Here is a 23,951-nt window from a genome sequence, read left to right as displayed (position 1 = left end):
CCTAGGCTCAGAGCATGCTCACTTGTGCCCCAGCCGTTGAAGCAGAGTTCTGCTGTCCCCATTTTGAGGCAATTTTATGGCCGTTCATCTGTTTTAGCCGGAGCGTTTCCTGGTGTGTTGTGCATTGTCTTGGTGTGCAGCGCCTTGTGAGCAAGGCCAGGCTGAAGAAGGGAGCTGAGGGTGTAGCTGAAGGAGGGGTTGAGGGCGAGGAGGGGTGAGCAGGATGCGTCTCTCTCCCCATCCACTCTACAGTCTCTCTCATTTGCATCAGCCATAGCAAGTGGGAAAGGAAGTTACACTGCCATATCCCAGTGACATCCAGTTCCATTTAAATATTGAATTGTGCTTCATTTACGTGCATGATTAGACGTCTGAGTAGAATTTGTTCTCCTACTCACTACATTTTGAACACAGGCACTGAGTGCCTCTGGTGAGGTTTTCTGTCCTCATCTAACAACACTGGCCTTATCACTGTGTCCTGCCGTGTAGCAGAATGAGCGCAGCATTGCCAGTTGCCTTCCAAGGGCTGCTAAGAAAAGCAGGGAATTGTCTCGGTGCTGAATTCTGAACAGGTCGTGCCATCTCAAAGAGGGATAAATCCACGATGCCTTAATTGTTCTGTCTCGCACTGCTACTATCTGATAAGTTGCCTTCCCAGTTCAGTTAAAATTACCAGCACAGCATCGGCTGGTGGTGGTTGTGACCGTCCCAGGCTGGTCTGGCTGCAGTGGTGTCAGATACTCTCTCTTCTCAGGAGATGGAAAAATGATCTCTGTATGGTTGGATGTTTTGTTGATTTATTTATGTGTTTAGTAAGCCATCCTATTGATTTGAGAAGTGTGTACCATCCAGTTGACTCCTCACTGTTTTGCACTTCCTTACCCGAGGAATGTGAGTCATCATCACTTTTAGGTAACATCAGCAGTAGTCTGTCCTTGTTGTATGTCCTCAACTTTCTTCACCACTCAGGCCTCCAACAAAACTCCCCTTTCCCATTCCTCGTGTATCACTGTTCAGTTTCCTTAACTGCAGCTAAGGTAGACAATAAGCAGTCATTCTGCTGCCTCTGTTTGCCTTAACTGTGTATAGGCATTGCATTTAATTAGTGCAGTTGGTGCAATTTCACATCTGTTTGGGGGCCAAGCCATAGAGATTGAGAATGTGTGGCCTAACGGATTGTAGACGACTCAGGAAGGTCTTTGTTTATTGTGTGAATAAGCATTTCCTGCACAACTTCCACCGCGTAGTGCTGCAGAAATATTGTGGAATATCAGTCGCTTTTCATTCTTGGTGGACCAGTTCAGTTCTCCTTTGCTTCATATGTCACTTCCAAACCTGACACGATGCTGATAACACCTTTCCCTTTTTGTGTCCTTTTGCTGCCCCCAATGACCTCTACTAGCTGCTCAACTACATCATCTGCCATAGGAACATTCACAGAAGAATTTGGGATGCGCTTCATGTATTTTCTCGTTGGTTTGTTTCCCTTCTTGCCCTCCTACAGACTTTGCCCATTGGTCGCAGGTGGATACAAACCAAGCATACACTCTAAAGGGAGAAGCAGGGCTATATTTGTTGATATAATACAGATATGGTGTAGTGATTGAACATGGACACAACAGGATCGGAGGTGGCTGGATACACTTGGTTATTTACTGCATAGAGGGTAGGGTTACACACACCCCTACAGGAGGCCCTGCCATTGAGTCATGAGGCTCAGAGTAGTTCCTCTTTTTTTCTCATGGCTTCAGACCACATAGGTAAGGAGCCAGGATGTGGCTGTGTCACAGGTTACCCTAAAATCTACCTGCACCCATGACAGGGGGGCAGTTGGCCCGCAGGCCGCTGGCCCAGAAGGAAAAGAAAAACAGGGAAAAGGAAAATAAATACAGCGGTAACGATCTAAGGAGGCACACTTATTTACTAAATACTATATCGGAATACAGAATAACTCAATATAATACAATATAATTGGAATTAAGGCTAACGAGTCAAGTAAAATAAGAGAGAGTGAGTCCCGAAACCGAGAGGCCTACTGTAACTCTAGGCGAAACGGCTGGAACGCTCCCACACGGCTCTCCCCCTGGCTGGCAGGATCCAAGAGAGCGAGTCCAGCACTGAAGTGAGATTATATAGTCCTGGTCATATGACTGACCGTGGTGTTCCCTGGGACATTCAGTCTTCTTTCTGTGAGCAGCAGATTCGTCAAAATTATCTATGCTTAACATGATGTTATGATGTGGAATACTGATAGCAAAATTACAAAATTGCAAAACCATGACAGGCTGGATCCTCTCCTGTTCCCAACCTTGGTCAAGGCTTTGTGTGGAAGGAATCAAACCTGCACAGTCTCTCTATGAAAGACCCTTAGAGAACACATGTAACCTCCAAAGTAACCACGGGTGTTCTACAGAAGATCTGTATTGAGGAGTCTTGATGCCAAGTTGCAAGGCATCTCTGTGCAGGTGTGAGCTGCAGAGACAGCCCTACTCAAGGGCAGATCCCATAGTGCAGCCCGCTGCAGTGCAGCAGAGCTGGAGGGGCACTTGGGCTGCTTCCTGATTTGGGGTAAAATGACTGCCTCCTTGCCATGCTTTGTCTTAAGTCTCTGGCTCAGTCTCAGCTGTTGAACTAAGTGTCAGCTACCAGTTGTTTCATCCTCCCAGTTTGAGACAGCTTTGTGACGGTTCATCTCTTTGAGCCAGACTGTTTCCAGTGCTTCGGCTCATTGTCTTCCTCTGCAAGTCCAGGCAGTGCCCTGCAGAAGGGCTGAGCTGGGACTGGGACTGCTGCATTCCCTCACAGCTCCCCTGCCATTTCTCTTCTCCCTGCAGGCTCCAGTTCAACTTCTGCCTTCCAGCCGTGATCATCGCAGGCTGCAGGAGAGCAGCAAATGGCCGCAGCACATCCAGCTGAGGTAGGGGTTGGGGAAGCGGGCAGGAGAGGCCAAGGGGCCAGGGATGTGAATGCAGGGGAAGAGGGAGGTGCTCCCAGCCAGTGTGTGTGTGCTGAGGACAGAGATGCAGCTGGGATGGGAGGTTGTGTCCTGTGCAGGCTGCTTGCCTGGGCCTTGGCTGTTCCCAGCAAGGAGCCTCTTTGCTTGCAGGAGCCCGTGAGCTTTGCGGAGGTGGCCGTGTATTTCAGCAGGGAGGAGTGGGCGCTGCTGGACCCTGCGCAGCGAGCGCTCTACCGGGACGTGATGCTGGAGACGTACCAGTGCGTGGCCTCACTGGGTGAGTGATTGTTTTCCTTTCCTCCTTGTTAGGGTACCTTTGGCTGTGCAGAATGAGCATTTGCAAGCTGGGCCCTGAATAATCGCCATGCAGCTACATACTGACTAACACCACAGTGCCTTGACCACTGGTAGTTTCTATGAAAATAAATAATCTGCTGTAAAGTTATTTTGAAAGAAAGAGTAACCCTTCATAATGTTTAGAGATGTCAAATCATTCTTTGCTCCAAGGGAAGCTGTAGGCATGATGTCATTCAGGCCCAAATAGTGATTTCTCTCTGGGGAGGGACACAGAGTGGAGCTGTTGAACAAGCACTGTGCCAGCATGAGGGAAATGCTCTCTTGTTCCCTGTTTCTCTCCCTGAAGCTCCACTTCCAGCCCCCAAGCCCGTGTTGATCTCCCTGCTTGAAGCAGGGGAAGAGCCCTGGATCCCAGATGTGCGTAGCCCTGAGGCCATGCCAGGAGACCTCATCCCAGGTGAGGTGGTGGAGGGAAGGGGAATGTTGGGGCTGTAAGAGCCTTCTCTGCCTGTGTTTTATTTTGGGCACTATGTGCTATTATTGGATTTCCTCTTGTCATCCAGCAGCTGATGGGATCAAAAATACAGAGGAGGTTCAGCAGGGAAGTTGCGTAGCAGAAATACAGTGGGGTCGCATCTCTGTGAAAGAAATCAGAAGGGATGCCCAGGAAGGCCTGCAGCAAGGTCAGGGTGAGCACATCAAGAAGCCCCTGGGAAAGCGTCTGGGAATGACATTGAGGAACCCAGTGGACTTCACCATAGGTCCAAAGCAGCCTGAGGAAACCAGGAGCAAGAATGCGTGCCGGATGAAAAAGAAGAATCCATGCACTGAGTGTGAGAAAAGCTTTAAAATGGATTCCAGCATCACTAGCCAGCAGTGCACGCACTCAGCAAAGAGGCATGACGAGTTCTGTGATTCTGCAGAGAGCATGAAATGGAGTCTCCAGCCCACTGGCCAGCAGTGCACGTACACAGGAGAGAGAGCCTTCGAGTGCTCTGATTGTGGAAAGAATTTCATGGACAGTGGGAGCCTCACTTCCCACCAGTGTATCCCCAGAAGAGAGAGACTGTACAAGAGCCCTGAGTGCGGGAAGAGCTTGAAAGGTAGTTCTCAACACAAACGACACCAACATGTCCACATAGGAGACCGACCATATAAGTGCCTTGAGTGTGGGAGGTGCTTCAAAAGCTGTTCCAACCTCAGCAAGCATCATCGCGTCCACACAGGAGAGAGACCATATAACTGCACTGAGTGTGGGAAGAGCTTCAGAACTTCTTTTCATTTGAAGCGCCACAAGCACATCCACACAGGAGAGAAACCATATAAGTGCCTTGAGTGTGGGAAGTGTTTCAATCGCAGTGATGATTTGCAGCTGCACCAGCGCATCCACACAGGAGAGAGACCATATAAGTGTTCTGAGTGTGGGAAGAACTTCAAAAGTAATTCTGAATTGAAGAGCCACCATCGCGTCCACACAGGAGTGAGACCATTTAAGTGCACTGAGTGTGGGAAGAGCTACAAAAGCAGTTGTGATTTGAAGTGCCACCATCGTGTCCACACAGGTGTGACACCATATAAGTGCACTGAGTGTGGGAAGAGCTACAAAAGCAGCTCTCGCTTGAAAGTGCACAAGAATGTCCACTTGGGAGACAAATCCTTTAAATGCCCCGAGTGTGGGAAAAGCTTCAGATGGAGTTCTGCTTTGAAGCTCCACCAGCGCATCCACATAGGGGTGAAACCCTTTAAGTGTCCTGAGTGTGGTAAGAGCTTTAAAAGGCGTTCTGAGCTGATGCTGCATCAGAGCATCCACACAGGAGAGTGTCATGGTGTTATCTAGATCAATCTATGTTCGTGACAGGGGATTAGCAGGCCTTTGGGCTCCCCACCCACCAAAATGGGAAGGGAAAAGGGGTAGGTAGATGGGAGCTGTACTCAGGGAAACACATGAAGCCCCAGCTTCCTTAGCCTCTCCTCGTAGGGCTGATTCCCTTAACAAGCCTCGTTGCCCTTCTCAGTACTTCCATATCTTTCTTGTGCTGAGGTGCCCAAAACTGGACACAGTACTCGAGGTGAGGCCTCACCAATGCCGAGTACAGGGGCAGGATGACTTCCTTAGTCCTGCTCACCACACCATTCTTGATACACGCCAGGATGCCGTTGGCCTTCTTGGCCACCCGGGCACACTGTCGGCTCATGTTCAGCCGTGCATCAATCAGTACCCCCAGGTCCATTTCCTCCACACAGTCCTCCAGCCACTCTGCCCCAAGCCTATAGCGCTGCCTGGGGTTGTTGTGGCTGAAGTGGTCTTGTTGAACCTCATCCCATTGGCTTCAGCCCAGCTCTCCAGCCTGTCTAGATCCCTCTGTAGGGCCTCGCTACCCCCAGGCAGATCCACACTCCCAGCCAATTTAGTGTCATCTGCGAACTTACTGAGGGTGCACTCGATGCCCTCATCGAGGTCATCAATAAAGATGTTGAAGAGGACAGGCCCCAGCACCGACCCCTGGGGAACACCACTCGTGACCGGTCACCAGCTGGATTTAACTCCATTTACCACCACTCTCTGAGCCCGGCCCTCCAGCCAGCTCCTTACCCAGCCGAGAGTGTACCCATCCAAGCCACGGGCTGCCAGCTTCTGCAGGAGAATAGCATGGGAGACAGTGTCGAAGGCTTTGCTGAAGTCTAGGTAGAGCACATCAACAGCCTTTCCCTCATCCAGCAGATGGGTCACTAGATCATAGAAGGAGATCAGGTTGGTGAAACAGGACCTGCCCTTCACGAACCCATGCTGGCTAGGCCTGATCCCCCGGCCATCCCGCACATGCCGCGTGATCTCCCTCAAGACTTTCTGTTCCATAACCTTCCCTGGAACCGAGGTCAGGCTAACAGGCCTGTAGTTCCCCGGAAACTCCTTACAACCTTTCTTGTAAATGGGAGTCACGTCGGCAAGCCTCCAGTCTTCTGGGACCTCACCAGTCAACAAGGAGAGCTGGTAGATGATGGAAAGCGGCTCGGCTACCACCTCTGCCAGTTCCCTCAGCACTCTTGGGTGGATCTCATCCGGCCCCATGGACTTGTGGCAGTCCAGGTGGAGCAGTAGGATGCCTCGAAGGATACCTCTAGAAGGAGAAGATGGGACTCTCAGCTCTGATTGGATATATGCCTGCATGGACAGTTGAAAAGTGTTTTGTAGAATGGTTTGATGTCATGTAAAGGTGGCTGGGAAAGTTGTAAGGGCAGATGGGAAAGTTAGAAAACAAAAACTTGTGAAAGTATATAAGGGATGGGAGAGCATGTAATAAACGATTTGGATCCTTCACATCTGAGTCCGTGCCTCAATGGCTGCAAATGGCACCCACTGCGTGGAGCAAATCAAGCTGTGGCTGAGCGAGCCGAATCGGCAGTGTCGCCTGAGTGAACTTTGGAGAGACTGGAGACACGCACACCCACACCGTTCTGCAGGACAGAAGGTAAGCAGTCGGGAACTATGAGGAGTTCACTAACAAAGGAGCAACAAGTAAATCTAAATATTACAGTTAGTGTTACAGTTTCAGGATCACAGAATCACAGAATCACAGAATTGTAGGAGTTGGAAGGGACCACTAGAGATCGTCGAGTCCAACCCCCCTGCCAAAGCAGGCTCCTTACACCACGTCACACAGGTCGGCATCCAGGAGGGTCTTGAATATCTCCAGAGAAGGAGACTCCACCACCCCCCTGGGCAGCCTGTTCCAGTGCTCCGTCACCCTCACTGTAAAGAAGTTCTTGCACACATTTGTGCAGAACTTCCTATGCTGATGTTTCAGCCCACTACCCCTAGGCCTGTCCCCATGCACTACTGACAAGAGACCAGCATTGCCAGTATGGCTCCCACACTTCAGGTATTTATAAACCTGGATCAAGTCCCCTCTCAGCCTTCTTTTCTCAAGGCTAAACAGACCCAGTTCCCTAATTATCTCCTCACAGGGGAGATGCTCCAGGCCCTTCACCATCTTTGTGGCCCTCCGCTGGACTCTTTCCAAGAGATCCCTGTGTTGTTTGTACTGGGGAGCCCAGAACTGGACACAATATTCCAGATGAGGCCTCACCAGGGCAGAGTAGAGGGGGAGGATCACCTCCCTTGACCTGCTGGACACGCTCTTTTTAATGCACCCCAGTATGCCATTGGCCTTTTTGGCTACAAGGGCACACTGCTGGCTCATGGCCAACCTGTCGTCCACCAGGACGCCCAGGTCCCTCTCAGCAGAGCTCCTCTCCAGCAGGTCTTCCCCCAGCCTGTACTGGTGCATGCAATTATTTCTACCTAGGTGCAAGACTCTACACTTGCTTTTGTTAAACCTCATCTGGTTTCTTACTGCCCAGCTCTCCAGCCTGTCCAGGTCTTGCTGAATGGCAGCACAGCCTTCAGGCGTGTCAGTCAATCCTCCCAACTTTGTGTCATCAGCAATCTTGCTGAGGGTGGTCACTATCCCCTCATCAAGGTCACTGATGAAGATGTTGAACAAACATCTTGAAGATGTTGACAAACAGATAGTAAGGGAATTGGGAATAAGAACAGCCGTGTCATGGTTTTGCAATTTTGTAATTTTGCTATCAGTATTCCACATCATAACATCATGTTAAGCATAGATAATTTTGACGAATCTGCTGCTCACAGAAAGAAGACTGAATGTCCCAGGGAACACCACGGTCAGTCATATGACCAGGACTATATAATCTCACTTCAGTGCTGGACTCGCTCTCTTGGATCCTGCCAGCCAGGGGGAGAGCCGTGTGGGAGCGTTCCAGCCGTTTCGCCTAGAGTTACAGTAGGCCTCTCGGTTTCGGGACTCACTCTCTCTTATTTTACTTGACTCGTTAGCCTTAATTCCAATTATATTGTATTATATTGAGTTATTCTGTATTCCGATATAGTATTTAGTAAATAAGTGTGCCTCCTTAGATCGTTGCCGCTGTATTTATTTTCCTTTTCCCTGTTTTTCTTTTCCTTCTGGGCCAGCGGCCTGCGGGCCGACTGCCCCCCTGTCATGGGTGCAGGTAGATTTTAGGGTAACCTGTGACACAGCCACATCCTAGCTCCTTACCTATGTGGTCTGAAGCCATGAGAAAAAAAGAGGAACTACTCTCAGCCTCGTGACTCAATGGCAGGGCCTCCTGTAGGGGTGTGTGTAACCCTACCCTCTATGCAGTAAATAACCAAGTGTATCCAGCCACCTCCGATCCTGTTGTGTCACTGTTAAATCACTACACCATATCTGTATTATATCAACAAATATAGCCCTGCTTCTCTCTTTAGAGTGTATGCTTGGTCTGTATCCACCTGCGACCAATGGGCAAAGTCTGTAGGAGGGCAAGAAGGGAAACAAACCAACGACAAAATACATGAAGCGCATCCCAAATTCTTCTGTGAATGTTCCTATGGCAGCTGATGTAGTTGAGCAGCTAGTAGAGGTCATTGGGGGCAGCAAAAGGACGCAAAAAGGGAAAGGTGTTATCAGCATTGTGTCAGGTTTGGAAGTGACATATGAAGCAAAGGAGAACTGAACTGGTCCACCAAGAATGAAAAGCGACTGATATTCCACAATATTTCTGCAGCACTACGCGGTGGAAGTTGTGCAGGAAATGCTTATTCACACAATAAACAAAGACCTTCCTGAGTCGTCTACAATCCGTTAGGCCACACATCCTCAATCTCTATGGCTTGGCCCCAAACAGATGTGAAATTGCACCAACTGCACTAATTAAATGCAATGCCTATACACAGTTAAGGCAAACAGAGGCAGCAGAATGACTGCTTATTGTCTACCTTAGCTGCAGTTAAGGAAACTGAACAGTGATACACGAGGAATGGGAAAGGGGAGTTTTGTTGGAGGCCTGAGTGGTGAAGAAAGTTGAGGACATACAACAAGGACAGACTACTGCTGATGTTACCTAAAAGTGATGATGACTCACATTCCTCGGGTAAGGAAGTGCAAAACAGTGAGGAGTCAACTGGATGGTACACACTTCTCAAATAATTAGGATGGTTTGCTTAAACAGAAATAAATCAACAAACTTGATTCGTTAGCCTTAATTCCAATTATATTGTATTATATTGTGTTATTCTGTATTCTGAAATAGTATTTAGTAAATAACTGTGCCTCCTTAGATCGTTGCCGCTGTATTTATTTCCTTTTCCCTGTTTTTCTTTTCCTTCTGGGCCAGCGGCCTGCGGGCCGACTTCCCCCCTGCCATGGGTGCAGGTAGATTTTAGGGTAACCTATGACAAGCTGTTAATGTTGTGGTGTTTGAATAGTGTGGTAGGATGCAGAGATCCACTCATGAAGAGGTGGGGAGTGGCGGAGGTGGGGCTCTTCCCCACTGGAAGGAAAGCAGTGTGCAAACTGCAATGGGAAATTGCATCTAGGAAAGCAGGATTAAGATGTTTATTTTCTGGTGGATATGGTATCCTTAGCACTTGTAGATGGTTTTGTTTCAATAGTAGAAGCTACCGCCCAACATGAAAATGGTTGGGTTTTTTTGTTTGTTTTGTTTTTTTGTTTTGTTTGTTTGTTTTTTGGTTTTTTTTTGGGGGTTTGTTTTTGGATTAATTAAGTATAAGCTAAGTAGGAAAACAGAAATTCTTGTACCTGCCAGGTTACTCTGGCAAGAAATTGAATAAAACTGGAGCTAAGAGTGCAACAATATTGACTGATTAAAAACTGTAACTCTGGCTTTAACACATACTGGGCAAATCAATGTGGTAGCCCCAGGAGTTACAGCAATCCCAGATATGATACACTTAGCGGTGGGGGCATCGGGGCCAAACATGAAGCCCTAAATAGAAGTTAAAAGCAAGAGCTTGCCCAGTCAGGGTAAAGCAGTGTCCTTTGGGGATATGCAACTGTAGAAGGGTAAGTGAAATAAAAGATAACTTTTTGGAGTTTGGATTCCAATTCTGATAGCAAGTGCAATAGTTTGGTACAAGACTTGAGGGCAAGTAATAGAATCTTGAATGGATACACTCAGTGGTGGCAAATCCATGCACTTTATTAACCAAGTTAAGGGACAAATAGGTGGAGTTTACCTTCTGGATTTGAATCATGTCTCTCCCGCCTGGTTTGGCCAAAGGAAGCCTAAGGTTATTTGTCTTAGAATAGGAAAGCCTTAATATGGGGAGAAGAGTCTCAGTTAACCTGGACAGTGTTACCCAGGGTTGTGAGAACAGCTTAATGACGGTCAACTCACGAGCCTGAGACCTGGATTCCTCCGTCCTAGGGTGAAACTTTACTGCAGCACGTGGATGCCACAGCAACAAAAGGACTGTGTACAATAGACTGAGAGTTTGCTGAGCTTCTTGGTTTACAGAAAGCACAAACAACTCAAGAGCAAGTGACACATTTGGGATATGAGATTACAGCGGTTGGAAATATCCTCAATAATTTTTGGTCAGTACAGTATCTCTGATAAAAGCAGTTTTTATTCACGATTGCAATGGCGGGCGCCCTGATAGCAGAAGCGCACCTGGGACAGAATAAAAGAAGCTTTGAAGGGAATCAGCATATCAATACGATAAGAGTACCGAGACTTCTTGGAAACAAAAACAGCAGGATGGCGACTGACTGGCACAAGATAGCACGTGAACTAACAAATTTCAGATTGTAATTAACAAATGCAAACCTCGGGTAAAATTGTAACCTGGAATATCCAACCAAAGAGGAAAGGGGAGGGGAAAACATACGGGAGACAAGGTATAAAAACTGTAACATTGTGTGCTTAGGTGCGTTTCTGCTATCAGGACAACCACCATTGCAATCACAAAAAAAAAAAAACACTTTTATCAGAGATGCCATCCTGACCAAAAACTATTGAGGATATTTCCAACACTTTGTACACTATTCCACTATTTGCACCCTCAGTTACACTTTCACATACCCTCAATTATATTTCTGTATATGTATATCACAACTTCTATATTTTGCAATGCATACAACAAAACATTACATATATATATATGTATGTACAGTGACAATAATGGAAAGATGGTAAATGTAAATACCCAAAAGGTTATTTACAGGAAAATCTCACCCACATGGAAGCAATCAATCAGCTGGGAACCACTAAGGCACTCTCCACCAAGGAGCAGTCTCCAAGAAATGCTGCCTTAGTGGTGGTCAGCCCTTAAATGGGGTCTAGAGGAGATGGAGTTGAGCTCCACCCCTTCTGGGAGCACACCTACATTACTTTCACCTGTGCTCCCACAACTGGCCCAACACTTGCCTCAGCTGATTAATTAAAGGTTCAGGCTGTTTCCCATGCACTCCACTCCTTCACTGCGTCCAATCAGAGCTGTGAGACCCTTCTCCTTCCAGAGGTGTCCTTGGTTCTCATACTGTTTATCTTGCTCCACAGCTGCTGCTCTGAACAGCTTTTCTTGTATTCCCACACCAAAGATTTTGTTGATGATTATCAAATGGTTCCTGACCATCATTTACAAAAAAGGAAACCTTTAACCGCCCTGACCATTGCCACTCTGATGGCTACATTTGCAGCTGGAGCAGGGACAGGAATTACATCATTAGTACAACAAAATCAAAAAATCCAATCCCTCAGAATGGCAGCTGATGAAGATTTAGCCAGAATAGAAAAATTAATCACATTAGAAATGCCTGTTTGGTCATTCCCTGAGAAAGTCCTACAGAATATACACATATACCCCCGGTGGCGCAGTGGTATAAGCTGCTGCTTGCAGCACCGAAGGGGATCTGGAACAGACGATGAGAAGCTGGCAGCCTGTGGGCTGACTGGAGCTCGCGTTGAGAGCACGGCCGAGCAGCAGCAGGTCAGTAAAGCACAGCCCAGGCTGCCTTCTGCAAAGGGCACGCGCTGCTGAGAGCGTCCCCTGGCAGTGAGCGCAGTCTGCGTGCTCAGCTGAAGAGAGAGGGAGGAATGTATTGATATCGTGCAGGTATCCCGGAGTGCTCTAACAACGGCTTAACAAGGCTGTTGTAACCACGTGGCTGTTTATTGCATAGAGGTCAGGGTTAAATGCACACACAGTGCAGGCCCTCCTGCTGAGTCCCTAGGCTCAGAGAATGTTCAGTTGTGCCCCAGCCGTTGAAGCAGAGTTCTGCTGTCCCCATTTTGAGGCAATTTTATGGCCGTTCATCTGTTTTAGCTGGGGCGTTTCCTGGTGTGTTGTGCATTGTCTTGGTGTGCAGTGCCTTGTGAGCAAGGCCAGGCTGAAGAAGGGAGCTGAGGGTGAAGCTGGAGGAGGGGTTGAGGGCGAGGAGGGGTGAGCAGGATGCGTCTCTCTCCCCATCCACTCTACAGTCTCTCTCATTTGCATCAGCCATAGCAAGTGGGAAAGGAAGTTACACTGCCATATCCCAGTGACATCCAGTTCCATTTAAATATTGAATTGTGCTTCATTTCCGTGCATGATTAGACGTCTGAGTAGTTGTTGTTAGAATTTGTTCTCCTACTCACTACATTCTGAACACAGGCACTGAGTGCCTCTGGTGAGGTTTTCTGTCCTCATCTAACAACACTGGCCTTATCACTGTGTCCTGCCGTGTAGCAGTCTGAGCACTGCATTGCCAGTTGCCTTCCAAGGGCTGCTAAGAAAAGCAGGGAATTGTCTCGGTGCTGAATTCAGAACAGGTTGTGCCATCACAAAGAGGGATAAATCCACAATGCTTTAATTGTTCAGTTTAGCACTGCTACTATTTGATAAGTTGCCTTCACAGTTCAGTTAAAATTACCAGCACAGCATTGGCTGGTGGTGGTTGTGACCGTCCCAGGCTGGTCTAGCTGCAGTGGTGTCAGATACTCCCTATTCTCAGGAGATGGAAAATAATCTCCGTATGGTTGGATGTTTTGTTGATTTATTTATGTGTTTAAGTAAGCCATCCTATTGATTTGAAAAATGTGTACCATCCCGTTCGCTCCAAGCTATGTTGAACTTCCTTACCCGAGGAATGTGAGTCATCATCAGTTGTAGGAAACATCAGCAGTAGGTGGTTTTGAGAACCATATAATTCTCCTTCACAAAGTACTTTTCCCAACCCTTTTCTGAGGGCTTGGTTGACTTCAGCAAGCCCAAGGCTACTTCCACTCCAGAGAGGATCTGCCAGAGGATTTAATCCATTTGCCACCAGGTGTTCCCCTCACTGATCTGTAGAGGTGGTGCTCCAGCAGGCTGCTCTGCTGGCAGATGCCATCTGTGCTGAGGCTTGTGGTGTTTGAGTGTTGGGGGCTGCATTCACAGTGTTCTTCCATGAACCAGGTGCTTTTCTGCACCTCCTGCTGGATGGTTGGCTGGCCATACCAATTTCTAACAGTATTTCTGCAGCTCTTTCCTGGGTAGCCGTCCCCTTTAGGCGTCATTGCAGTCAATGTAAAGATCCCCCAGTTGGCACAGGCTGTCCTTGTTGTATGTCCTCAACTTTCTTCACCTCTCAGACCTCCAATAAAACTCCCCATTCCCATTCCTCTTGTATCACTGTTCAGTTTCCTTAACTGCAGCTAAGGTAGACAATAAGCCGTCATTCTGCTGCCTCTGTTTGCCTTAACTGTGTATAGGCATTGCATTTAATTAGTGCAGTTGGTGCAGTTTCACATCTGTTTGGAGCCAAACCATAGAGGTTGAGGATGTGTGGCCTAAAGGATTGTAGGTGACTCAGGAAGGTGTTTATTTTGTGAATAAGCATTTCCAGCACAACTTCCACTGCGTAGCACAGCATAAATATTGTGGATTATCAATCGCTTTTGATTCTGGGGGGACCGGTGCAGTTCTCCTATGCTTCATATGTCACTTCCAAACCTGACACAATGCTGATAACACCTTTCACCTTTTAAGTCCTTTTACTGCCCCCAGTGAACTCCGCTTGCTTCTCAACTACAGCAGTTGCCATGAGAATATTCACAGAAGAATTTGGGATGTGCTTCATGTCTCTTGTCATCAGTTTGTTTCCCTTGTTGCCCTCCTACAGACTTTGCCTATTGGTCACAGGTGGATCCAAACACAGCATACACTCTAAAGGGAGAAGCAGGACTGTATTTGTTGATATAATAGGGACATGCTGTAGTGATTTAACAGTGACACAACAGGATCGGAGGTGGCTGGATACACTTGGTTATTTACTGCATAGAGGGTAGGGTCACACGCAGAGCTACAGGAGGCCCTGCCATTGAGTCACAAGGCTCAGAGTAGTTCCCCTTTCTGAAGATGAAACCCCATATATGGTTTTCAGACCACAGAGGTAAGGAGCTAGGATGTGTTTGGATCCTCTCCTAGTCCCAAGCTTGCTCAAGGCTTTGTGTGGAAGGAATCAAACCTGCACAGTCCCTCTATGAAAGACCCTTAGAGAACACATGAAAGCTCCAAAGTAACCTCGGGTGTCTTACAGAAGATCTGTATTGAGAAGGAGTCTTGATGCCAAGCAGCAAGGTATGTCTGTGCAGTTGTGAGCTGCAGAGACAGCCCTGATCGAGGGCAGGTCCTGCAGTGCAGCCTGCTGCTGTGCAGGAGAGCTGGATGGGCACCTGAGCTGCTCCCTGTTTTGGGGTAAGATGACTGCCTCCATGTTGTGCTTTGTCTTAAGTTCCCGGCCTCAGTCTGAGCTGATGAACTAAGTGTCAGCTATCAGTTGTTTCATCCTCCCAGTTTGAGACAGCTTTGTGACGGTTCATGTCTTTGAGCCAGACTGTTTCCAGTGCTGCAGCTCATTGTCTTCGTCTGCAAGTCCAGGCAGTGCCCTGCAGAAGGGCTGAGCTGGGACTGGGACTGCTGCATTCCCTCACAGCTCCCCTGCCATTTCTCTTCTCCCTGCAGGCTCCAGTTCAACTTCTGCCTTCCAGCCGTGATCATCGCAGGCTGCAGGAGAGCAGCAAATGGCCGCAGCACATCCAGCTGAGGTAGGGGTTGGGGAAGCAGGCAGGAGAGGCCAAGGGGCCAGGGATGTGAATGCAGGGGAAGAGGGAGGTGCCCCCAGCCAGTGTGTGTATGCTGGGTACAGAGAAGCGGCTGGGATGGGGGGTTGTGTCCTGTGCAGGCTGCTTGCCTGGGCCTTGGCTGTTCCCAGCAAGGAGCCTCTTTGCTTGCAGGAGCCCGTGAGCTTTGCGGAGGTGGCCGTGTATTTCAGCAGGGAGGAGTGGGCGCTGCTGGACCCTGCGCAGCGAGCGCTCTACCGGGACGTGATGCTGGAGACGTACCAGTGCGTGGCCTCACTGGGTGAGAGCTTGGTATCCTTTCCTCCTCATTAGGTCCCCTTTGGCTGTGCAGAATTAGCCTCTGCAAGCTGGGTCTTGAATAATTGCCATGCAGCTACATATTGACTAACTCCGCAGTGCCAACAAGAAAAGAGATACTTTGAAGTGTGAATTTCAGAAGGGGTTAGTATGCACAGCACTCTGATCAAGGCCGCAGAGTCAATGCTGGCATGCAGGCATCAGCCAGGTGGGAGAAAACCAGCCCTTGTGTTGTGTGTTTCATGGTGCCACCAGCTCTGACTCACAGATGACTCCCTGGATAATGCTATAGAATTGAGGATTCTCCATGCATTTGCCATCATCATTTTGATGCCTTGACTACTGGTTGATTCTAAGAAAATTAATAAACTGTTGCAAAGTTAATTTGAAAGAAAGAGTAACCCTTCATAATGTTCAGAGATGTCAAAGCATTCTTTGCTCCAAGGGAAGCTATAGGCGTGGTGTCATTCAGGCCGAAATGGTGGTTTCTCAATGGGGAGGGACACAGAGTGGAGCTGTTGAACAAGCACTGTGCCAGCATGAGGGAAATGCTCTCTTGTTCCCTGTTTCTCTCCCTGAAGCTCCACTTCCAGTCCCCAAGCCCGTGTTGATCTCCCTGCTTGAAGCAGGGGAAGAGCCCTGGATCCCTGATGTGCGTAGCCCTGAGGCCATGCCAGGAGACCTCATCCCAGGTGAGGTGGTGGAGGGAAGGGGAATGTTGGGGCTGTAAGAGCCTTCTCTGCCTGTGTCTTATTTTGGGCAATGTGTGCTATTATTGGATTTCCTCTGTCATCCAGCAGCTGATGGGATCAAAAATACAAAGAAGGTTCTGCAGAGAAGTTGCGTAGCAGAAATACGGTGGGGTCGCATCTCTGTGAAAGAAATCAGAAGGGATGCCCAGGAAGGCCTGCAGCAAGGTCAGGGTGAGCACATCAAGAAGCCCCTGGGAAAGTGTCTGGGAATGACACTGAGGAACCCAGAGGACTTCTCCATAGTTCCAAAGCAGCCTGAGGAAACCAGGAGCAAGAATGCATGCTGGATGAAAAAGCAGAATCCGTGCACTGAGTGTGAGAAAATCTTTAAAATAGATTCCAGCATCACTAGCCAGCAGTGCACACACTCAGCAAAGAGGCATTTTGAGTTCTGTGATTCTGCAGAGAGCATGAAATGAAGTCTCCACCCCACTGTCCAGCAGTGCATGTACACAGGAGAGAGAGCCTTCGAGTGCTCTGATTGTGGAAAGAATTTCACGGACAGTGGGAGCCTCACTTCCCACCAGTGTATCCACAGAAGAGAGAGACTGTACAAGTGCCCTGAGTGTGGGAAGAGCTTTAAAAGTAGTTCTACCCTCAAAAGACACCAACGTATCCATACAGGAGAGCGACGTGCACTGAGTGTGGGAAGAACTTCAAATGCCATTCCATCCTCAACCACCATCGCGGCCACACAGAGGAGAAACAATTTAAGTGCTCTGAGTGTGGGAACAGCTTCAAAATTGGTTTTGTATTGAAGCGCCACCAGCTCATCCACACAGGAGTGAAACCCTTTCAGTGTCCTGAGTGTGGGAAGAGCTTCAGATGCATCTATAAAATGAAGCTGCACCACCGAATCCACACACACACATGGAGTGAGACCATTTAAGTGCATTGATTGTGGGAAGAGCTTTAAACATAGTTCTACACTCAAAAGACACCAACGTGTCCACACAGGAGTGAGACCATTTAATTGCACTGAGTGTGGGAAGAGCTTCAGAAGCAGCTCTGAATTGAAATTGCACCAGAATGTCCACTCAGGAGACAAATGCTTTAAATGTCCTGAGTGTGGGGAAAGCTTCTGGTGGAGCTTCTGGAGCTTCTCTTCCCGTCAGCATATCCACATGGGAGAGAGACCATTTAAATGTCCTGAGTGTGGTAAAAGCTTCAGATTGAGTTATGCTTTGAAGCGCCACCAGTGCATCCACACAGGAGAGAAACCCTCAAAGTGTCCTGAGTGTGGTAAGAGCTTCAATGGGAGTTCTGAGCTGATGTTGCATCAGAGCATCCACACAGGAGTGTGTCACGGTGTTATCTAGATCAATCTATGTCCGTGACAGGGGGTTAGCAGGCCTTTGGGCTCCCCACTCACCAAAATGGGAAGGGAAAAGGGGTAGGAAGATGGGAGCTGGACTCAGGGAAACAGAGCAGCAGCAACGATCTAAGGAGGAAGACTTTCCTTACTAACTATGATGTCGGGATGCAAGATTACACAATATAATACAGTCTAATTGAAACTGTGTTCCTTTTTGACATGTACTTCTCTGTGCTCCACATGATGTTCTGATGTGGAATAATCATAGAAAAGAAATTACCGAACCATGACATTCCACCCCATATTCTACTTCGCTACATCATGCTTAAAATACATACATATACACAAATAAACAAAAATTAAAATGCACTACGCACACAAGTCTATATACATATGTATACATAGAATTACTGACTGCACTTCCCCAACATCAAATTCAAATTCCCTTGTGGTACACATTGAACATCCCCATCTTTCTGCATCACCCACCAAGTGCACCCAGGTCCCTGGGCAAAAACAGTTCCACCGAGAGTTTTGACCTTCCCAGAGGCTGGAAGGACCCAAACAGCTTTTCCCAACGTGCTTTTTACATTTACTACAGGGATCTTATCTCCCTCTACAGTACGCAGGGGGCTGGATTGGCTAGGATCATCACTATTGACAAATCCTCTGGTACTGACCAACCAAGTGGCTTCTGCCCAATGCTTCTCTCAGTGCTTCAGTGTTCCACCATCCATTGCTTTCAACATAGCTTTCAACAACCCATTGTATCGTTCAATTTTACCAGAAGCTGGTCAGATTAGGGGATATGATAAACCCACTGTATTTATAAGGGAATGTTTGAATGTCCCATTATCAGACTTAATTCTTTCTGGGGTGCCATGTCGCTACAGGACTTGCTTCTCAAGACCCAATATGGTGTTTCAGGTGGCAGTATGGGGTTCTGTGTATGTGTGAAGCCACCCAGTGGTTGCCTTCACTATGGTAAGCTGTCATGGTTTACCTAGATTCACCTGTGCCTGTGACAGTGGCAGCTGCCCCGTAGGGGCTCCGTCCCAGAAAGGAAGGGAAAAGGGGAATGGGAAAAAAAACAGCTGAGGCAATCTAAGAAGGAAAAATTATTTTTCTAAATATGATATCAGAATACAAGATAACGCAATATAATACAAACTGATTGAGGCTAATAAAGCAAACAAAACCTCCCTTCCCTTCCCCTACCCTTACATGGTTTCTCATTTTGTCTTAATTTCTTTCCTTTTCCTTTTCCTTTCTTCTTTTCTATTTTCTTCCCCTTTCCCTTTTACCTTTTTATTGAGCCTTTCCATTCCCTTTTTATCATTTACTTTTTCCTATCTATTCTACTTTTCCTTTTTTAGTAGTTTTCAGTATTTCATGTCACATTGTTTCTATTTGTTCTTTTCTGATCGTTTCTCTCTTTTCTTTCACTTATTTTGACTTTCTGCATTTCTTTTCTTTCTCCCATTTTCTTATTCCTAATCAGTTTTCTTTTTATTTTTTGTCAATCATTTATCATTTCATTTTTTTTTCTTAGGAGTTTTGTTTTCCTTTGCTCCTTACTTATCTCATTTCTCTCATCTTTTTCCCTTAATCTTCTTCTCTTTCTATTCTTTTACCTTTTCTTCTTTTTTTTCCCATATATCCATTCCTTTTTTCCCTTTTTTTTCCTATTATTTTTTCTAATTTCATTTTTCTGTTCCTGTTTTTTTTTATTACTATTTTTTCTTTTTTCTTTTCATGTAGCGTTTTCCATTCTGTTTTGTTTTCTCTTTGTCTTTATTTTCTTTTTTCCTTTTCTTCCCTTTCTTTTCTCTTACTTTTTCTTTCTTTGTTTAATTTTTTTTGTTTGTTTGTTTTTCTTTTTCTTTTTCTTTTTTCTTTTTCATTCCTTATTTGCTTTTCTTCTATATCCATTCTTTTCTTTTCAGTTTTTGGACTTTCTTTTCGCTTTTCTGTTCTTTTCCCTTTTCTTTCCTTTTTTTAATGTAAATAAAGGGAAAGGCGCTTTAAATACAGACATAATTTGTGCTCTAATGGGGAACAGTACATCAAATCAATATCGCACATTTCCAGGCTTCAGAGACAAACCCCCCTCCTCAGAGAAAAGCAGTTGGCTGAAGTCGCACATTCCTGGCTATGGAATTGCCTGAGTGCACTCTTATCAGAAGGGAAGGGAAGGGAAAGGAAAAGAGGAGAGAAGGAAAGAAAGAGGAGGAAAGGAAAGAAAGAGGAGGAAAGGTATGAATATTGGTATTTAAGGGAGAAAATGACTTATGGCTATCCTGAAAAGGCATTGGTCAGAACTAGCATAGAACAAACCCCTCCTTTTTCTTGGGAGTTCAGAGAAATCCATTTGCCACTGTTGCCTGAGGAAAATTTCCCTCCATTTTTGTCCCGCAGGACCCTGGGGCTTGTTCTAGGATTATTCTTTAAGGAAACCTCCCATTGCTGTGTTCCCTGTTCAGTGGTGCCGTATAAATCCCGAGCCACAATCCATTGGCTCAGTTATTTATGCAGAGTCTCCGTTTCCCTGTGAGTTTTCCTGTGCTCAGCCATGACTACAGCCCATAATAGGGAGGAGGGAACTATTGGTTTGTTTTGAACCCTAATCCACCCTCCTTCTCCCATCTGCCCTCCTAAGTCCTCTATCAGTTTTTGGTCTTGAATATTTCACTTCCTACTCTGACTTTAAACTGTTGCCATCAGGAACCAAAGCCTGCACCTCCATGTCCTCCATTTCTGTATACTCTCCAAGCTCTCCCTGGCTCCTTTCTTGCCATGGAGAGCGAGACATTCGTTGGGGATGATGTTCTGTCCATCTGGGTAACAGGAAGGTGTAGCACTGTCGCGTCCACTGGCGGCAGGATGCAAAAACCCACAGGTTCTTTTTGACTGACAGCCTGGAGTTTGACGGCCTCTACGATCTCATCACCCACTGTCAGGAGATGCTGCTGAGGTACAGCAGAATTGAGATGAGGCTGACAGAGCCAGAGCCTCGGTCCAACCCTCGCAGCAACACAGAGTGGGTGACGCAGGATGGCACAAGAGGAACCAGCCCAGCTTCAGCACCATCTTCCTCAGGGCAGGAAGGAAGACCCATGTCAACAGTTTACAGGCTGGTTCGGCCCAGTTCTGTGCCTAGTGGGGTGGAGTGATTCTGTAAAGTCTGTGCCTCTGGAAAAGTGAAACGGGACACCAAAATAATTGACAACAGCGGCAACGATCTGAGGAGATAAACTAATTTATTAGATATGATACCGGAATGCAAGATAACACAATATAATACAATATAACTAGAACTGAAGCTAATAAATCAAATATAATGAGAGAGTATCTGAAAGCTGTAGGCCTTACAGTAATGCTGAAGTGATGTGCGCTGTCGGGACGGGCAGCAGCCAGGAGAGGCGAAGGAGAAGAGCGATGAAAAGGCTGATCCGGGTGACCTTGCCAGGAGTTCCATCTCCTCTCTCACCACACAGCCCCCAGGGGAATGCAGTTCTTCTCTTCCAGATAGGTGCCCAGAACTGGAGCATTAACACTTTAACTCCCAGAGCACTATATGACATTATGATGTGGAACACCTGTAACCAAAAATCATACAACCATGACAAAAGCAAAGCTAGAAAATTCCACACCACTCAGTACAAAGGTATGCAGTGAGGAGAGTCACTCCAGCTCCTCCTGAAGGGTGGAAAGAAATCTGAAATCAGCTAGAGAGAGGGAGGGGATGAGGGAAGGTACCACTGCAGAGAAGTCAGGAGAACAGCTCTGCCTTCCAGGCCGGTGGAGCCTCTCTTCCCCCAACAGAGACGCCTGCAGGGTGATGGGCACATGCTCACTTATGCTCAGTGCTGCCCCAAGAAACTCAGGCAGCTCTATGGAGCTGTTCTCCAACTCAGTGCACCTGTGCTCAGGCTGTGCTTCTTGCAGTTCTTTGCACGTAATTTGCAGAAGGTGCATTTACGACCAGTGCAAAAGATGGGTGCATCCATTGCTATGATAAACTGGATCATTCCTTGATGGAGTGGTGGGAGTTCTGATGGAATGATGTGGACAGAATAATGAGGGGGTCATGCAGCAGCTCACTGAGTGCCGCCAGACAAATCAGGCCGTGCACTCTGGGAGAATACAAAACTCTACTTGTTTTTTTGGGCTGCAACCTGACTCAGAGCACCATGAAGCCATTGCCTTCTGATGCACTTCCACTCAGTCCCTTAGTTTCAGCTTCTCCATCATCTCCACAAGGCTGTTCATTGTGGAGGACTGGAAAGAAACAAAGCAAGTGGAACAAGAGGACACCGCTTCCCTCAGCATTCTACAATCCCCTTCATGTCTGACAGATGGAGGCCCTGAGAACAACAAGAGCACGTCTGTGCTCACCAGGGACTGAGCTCTGCACGGGCAGTGGCATCTCTCAGAGCAGCCTTTTTCATTTCTGCTCTCCTCCATTTCTGTTGTCATCGTCTGGCTGTAGAGCAAGGAAAGAGAAATTCATTTTGTCAACAGCAAAACTGAGGAAACATGGGTACCATAAAAACAGGCTAGGAAGCCTCTCAGGGAAGGGGGTTTCCAGTGGGATATGGAGTTAATGGGAAAAGAGGGGGTCATGCGTTCCGGCATGGTCCTGGTCAAGGACATGGACTTGGTAGTCTTCAACTCTTTTCCCTTCTCTGTCCAAAGAAGCAAAAAGCAAAGCAAACCCCAAGCAAACTCCATGCGCTTGAAAAGGGAAGCGACTCACCAAGGCAGCTACAACAGCATCTTCTTAGCTCTTTGCTTTGAGGCCCATGGACTGCTCAGTTGGTGCTGGGGCAGGCCCAGGGTGTGCTGCTGGAGCTGGCACACCACCTCTGCTCTGATGTGGGCTCTGGGCCTTTGCCACACTGCACTCCACCTTTGCATGTTTCTTGGCAGGCCACAGCTCTGCTTTTTGCTCTCTTCCTCCACTCCCTTGTGCTTTCTTGCAGCCACGGTCTTGCAGAAGCAGTGGTTGTCAACTGCGGGGGAAGGTCGTCCCCCTGTCCTGGGACCTGCTGTTCCAGGAAGCCCTCCTGCCTGGAGAGTAGCTTTCACATAGATCCTGCCATCTGGCTCAGCACCTCTCCTGTTAGAACCAAGAAAGGGGAAGTAGCAAGATTTAATGAGTCCAGCACTACCTTCATGCTGCAAACTGGCACAGAATCACAGAATCAGAGGGGTTGGAAGGGACCTCCAGAGATCATCGAGTCGAACCCTCCTCATCAAGACCAAACCTCCAACTGGGCCACGATATGATGGGGAAATCTCATCTCCAGTGATCACTGCAATGGATCTCAGGATCTCGGGTGAACTGTGGGCACTCATTTCCAATCTGGGACAGGAAAGGTCACTGTAAGCCCCTCCAACTGCAAGACCTCAAGCAACAGTGACAACCATCCTGGGACAGGACAGACAGCAAGCCTAACTAGAAAGACAGGGCACACAGCCCAGATGCCTGCTGTGTGTCTGTACCTCTCTTCCATGCTGGGCCACACTCCACGCCAGTACCCTGCCTTCCTGCAAGCCACGCTTCACCGCAAGCCAGCTTGCATCAGCTCTTGACAGGAAGGAAACAAGAAAGACATGAAGAACAACTCTTGGGAGGAAGATCTGCGTGCAGCCAACCACAAACTTCTGCTCCTCAAGCGTACTTTCTTCCATCTGCTGCTACAGCAGCGTGCCATTTCTGCAGTCAGCACACATCTGCAGCTGTCGCTGTTGGCCTCTCTAATGCTTCCCCTACAGCACCGCACCCGCTCAGGAGTAATACTTCAACTGCATTCTTCCACCCTACGTGACAGAGGACTGAAGAGACTCACCTTGGCCTGGTGCTAAGAATGGTCCGTTACCATCATGGCCCGCTGCGTGCTGCAAGGCCCAGCTGGCATTCCGGCAGCCTGCTGGCTGCTGCTCCCTGGCGCAGGGAACCACTCTGTGCTTCTTCTGAGGAGAGAAAGGAAGGAATGACCGTGGAAACAGGCACCCAGTGTTTGCGAAGAGATGCAGTGTGCTAGATCATGCCAGAGATGGGACAGCAGAGTGCTGAGATGTTATTTATCACTCAAGGAAACATTTGGGAGTGTATTCACAACATGGGCACGAGCTGCAATTTCTGGGCACATTCAGCTTGTTTATCATTCCGGTGGAGAAGACAGGCAATCTCAGGCATCAGTTCAGGGGGTTAAACCAACACAACTGCAGAATGCCAGCATTATTCCAAGGGAAACAGTGTGTTCGAGTGCCACAGCTCAATCCATGCAAAACTACTGTGCAGAGTCTTAGCTCTTGACCACTGTTTCTTCCCCAAACTTTACTACTGCAAGCAGCTGAAACAAACTTCTCAGGAGAAACCCAGGGCGGCAGG

General features: G+C 47.6%; 1 protein-coding gene and 1 pseudogene across 1 annotated transcript in view; both read left to right on the top strand.

Annotated features, from left to right (window-relative positions):
• The window catches only part of LOC140265454 (uncharacterized), a 32,341-nt gene extending 22,957 nt beyond the window's left edge, over window positions 1-9,384 (top strand). The window contains exons 7-10 of the mRNA XM_072361375.1: window positions 2,876-2,917; window positions 3,107-3,233; window positions 3,600-3,710; window positions 3,817-9,384. Of these exons, the coding sequence (XP_072217476.1) occupies window positions 2,876-2,917; window positions 3,107-3,233; window positions 3,600-3,710; window positions 3,817-5,090 (1,554 nt within the window). The 3' untranslated portion in view covers window positions 5,091-9,384. The remainder of the gene's footprint in view (window positions 1-2,875; window positions 2,918-3,106; window positions 3,234-3,599; window positions 3,711-3,816) is intronic.
• LOC140265464 (uncharacterized) lies at window positions 6,625-17,573 on the top strand (annotated as a pseudogene).
• Window positions 17,574-23,951: the final 6,378 nt, after the last annotated feature.

This window comes from Excalfactoria chinensis, unplaced genomic scaffold (genome assembly GCF_039878825.1).
Source record: "Excalfactoria chinensis isolate bCotChi1 unplaced genomic scaffold, bCotChi1.hap2 Scaffold_88, whole genome shotgun sequence".
NCBI lineage: Eukaryota > Metazoa > Chordata > Aves > Galliformes > Phasianidae > Excalfactoria > Excalfactoria chinensis.
The sequence above is the reverse complement of the archived record's forward strand: the minus strand, read 5'-3'. Positions and strand labels throughout refer to the sequence as shown.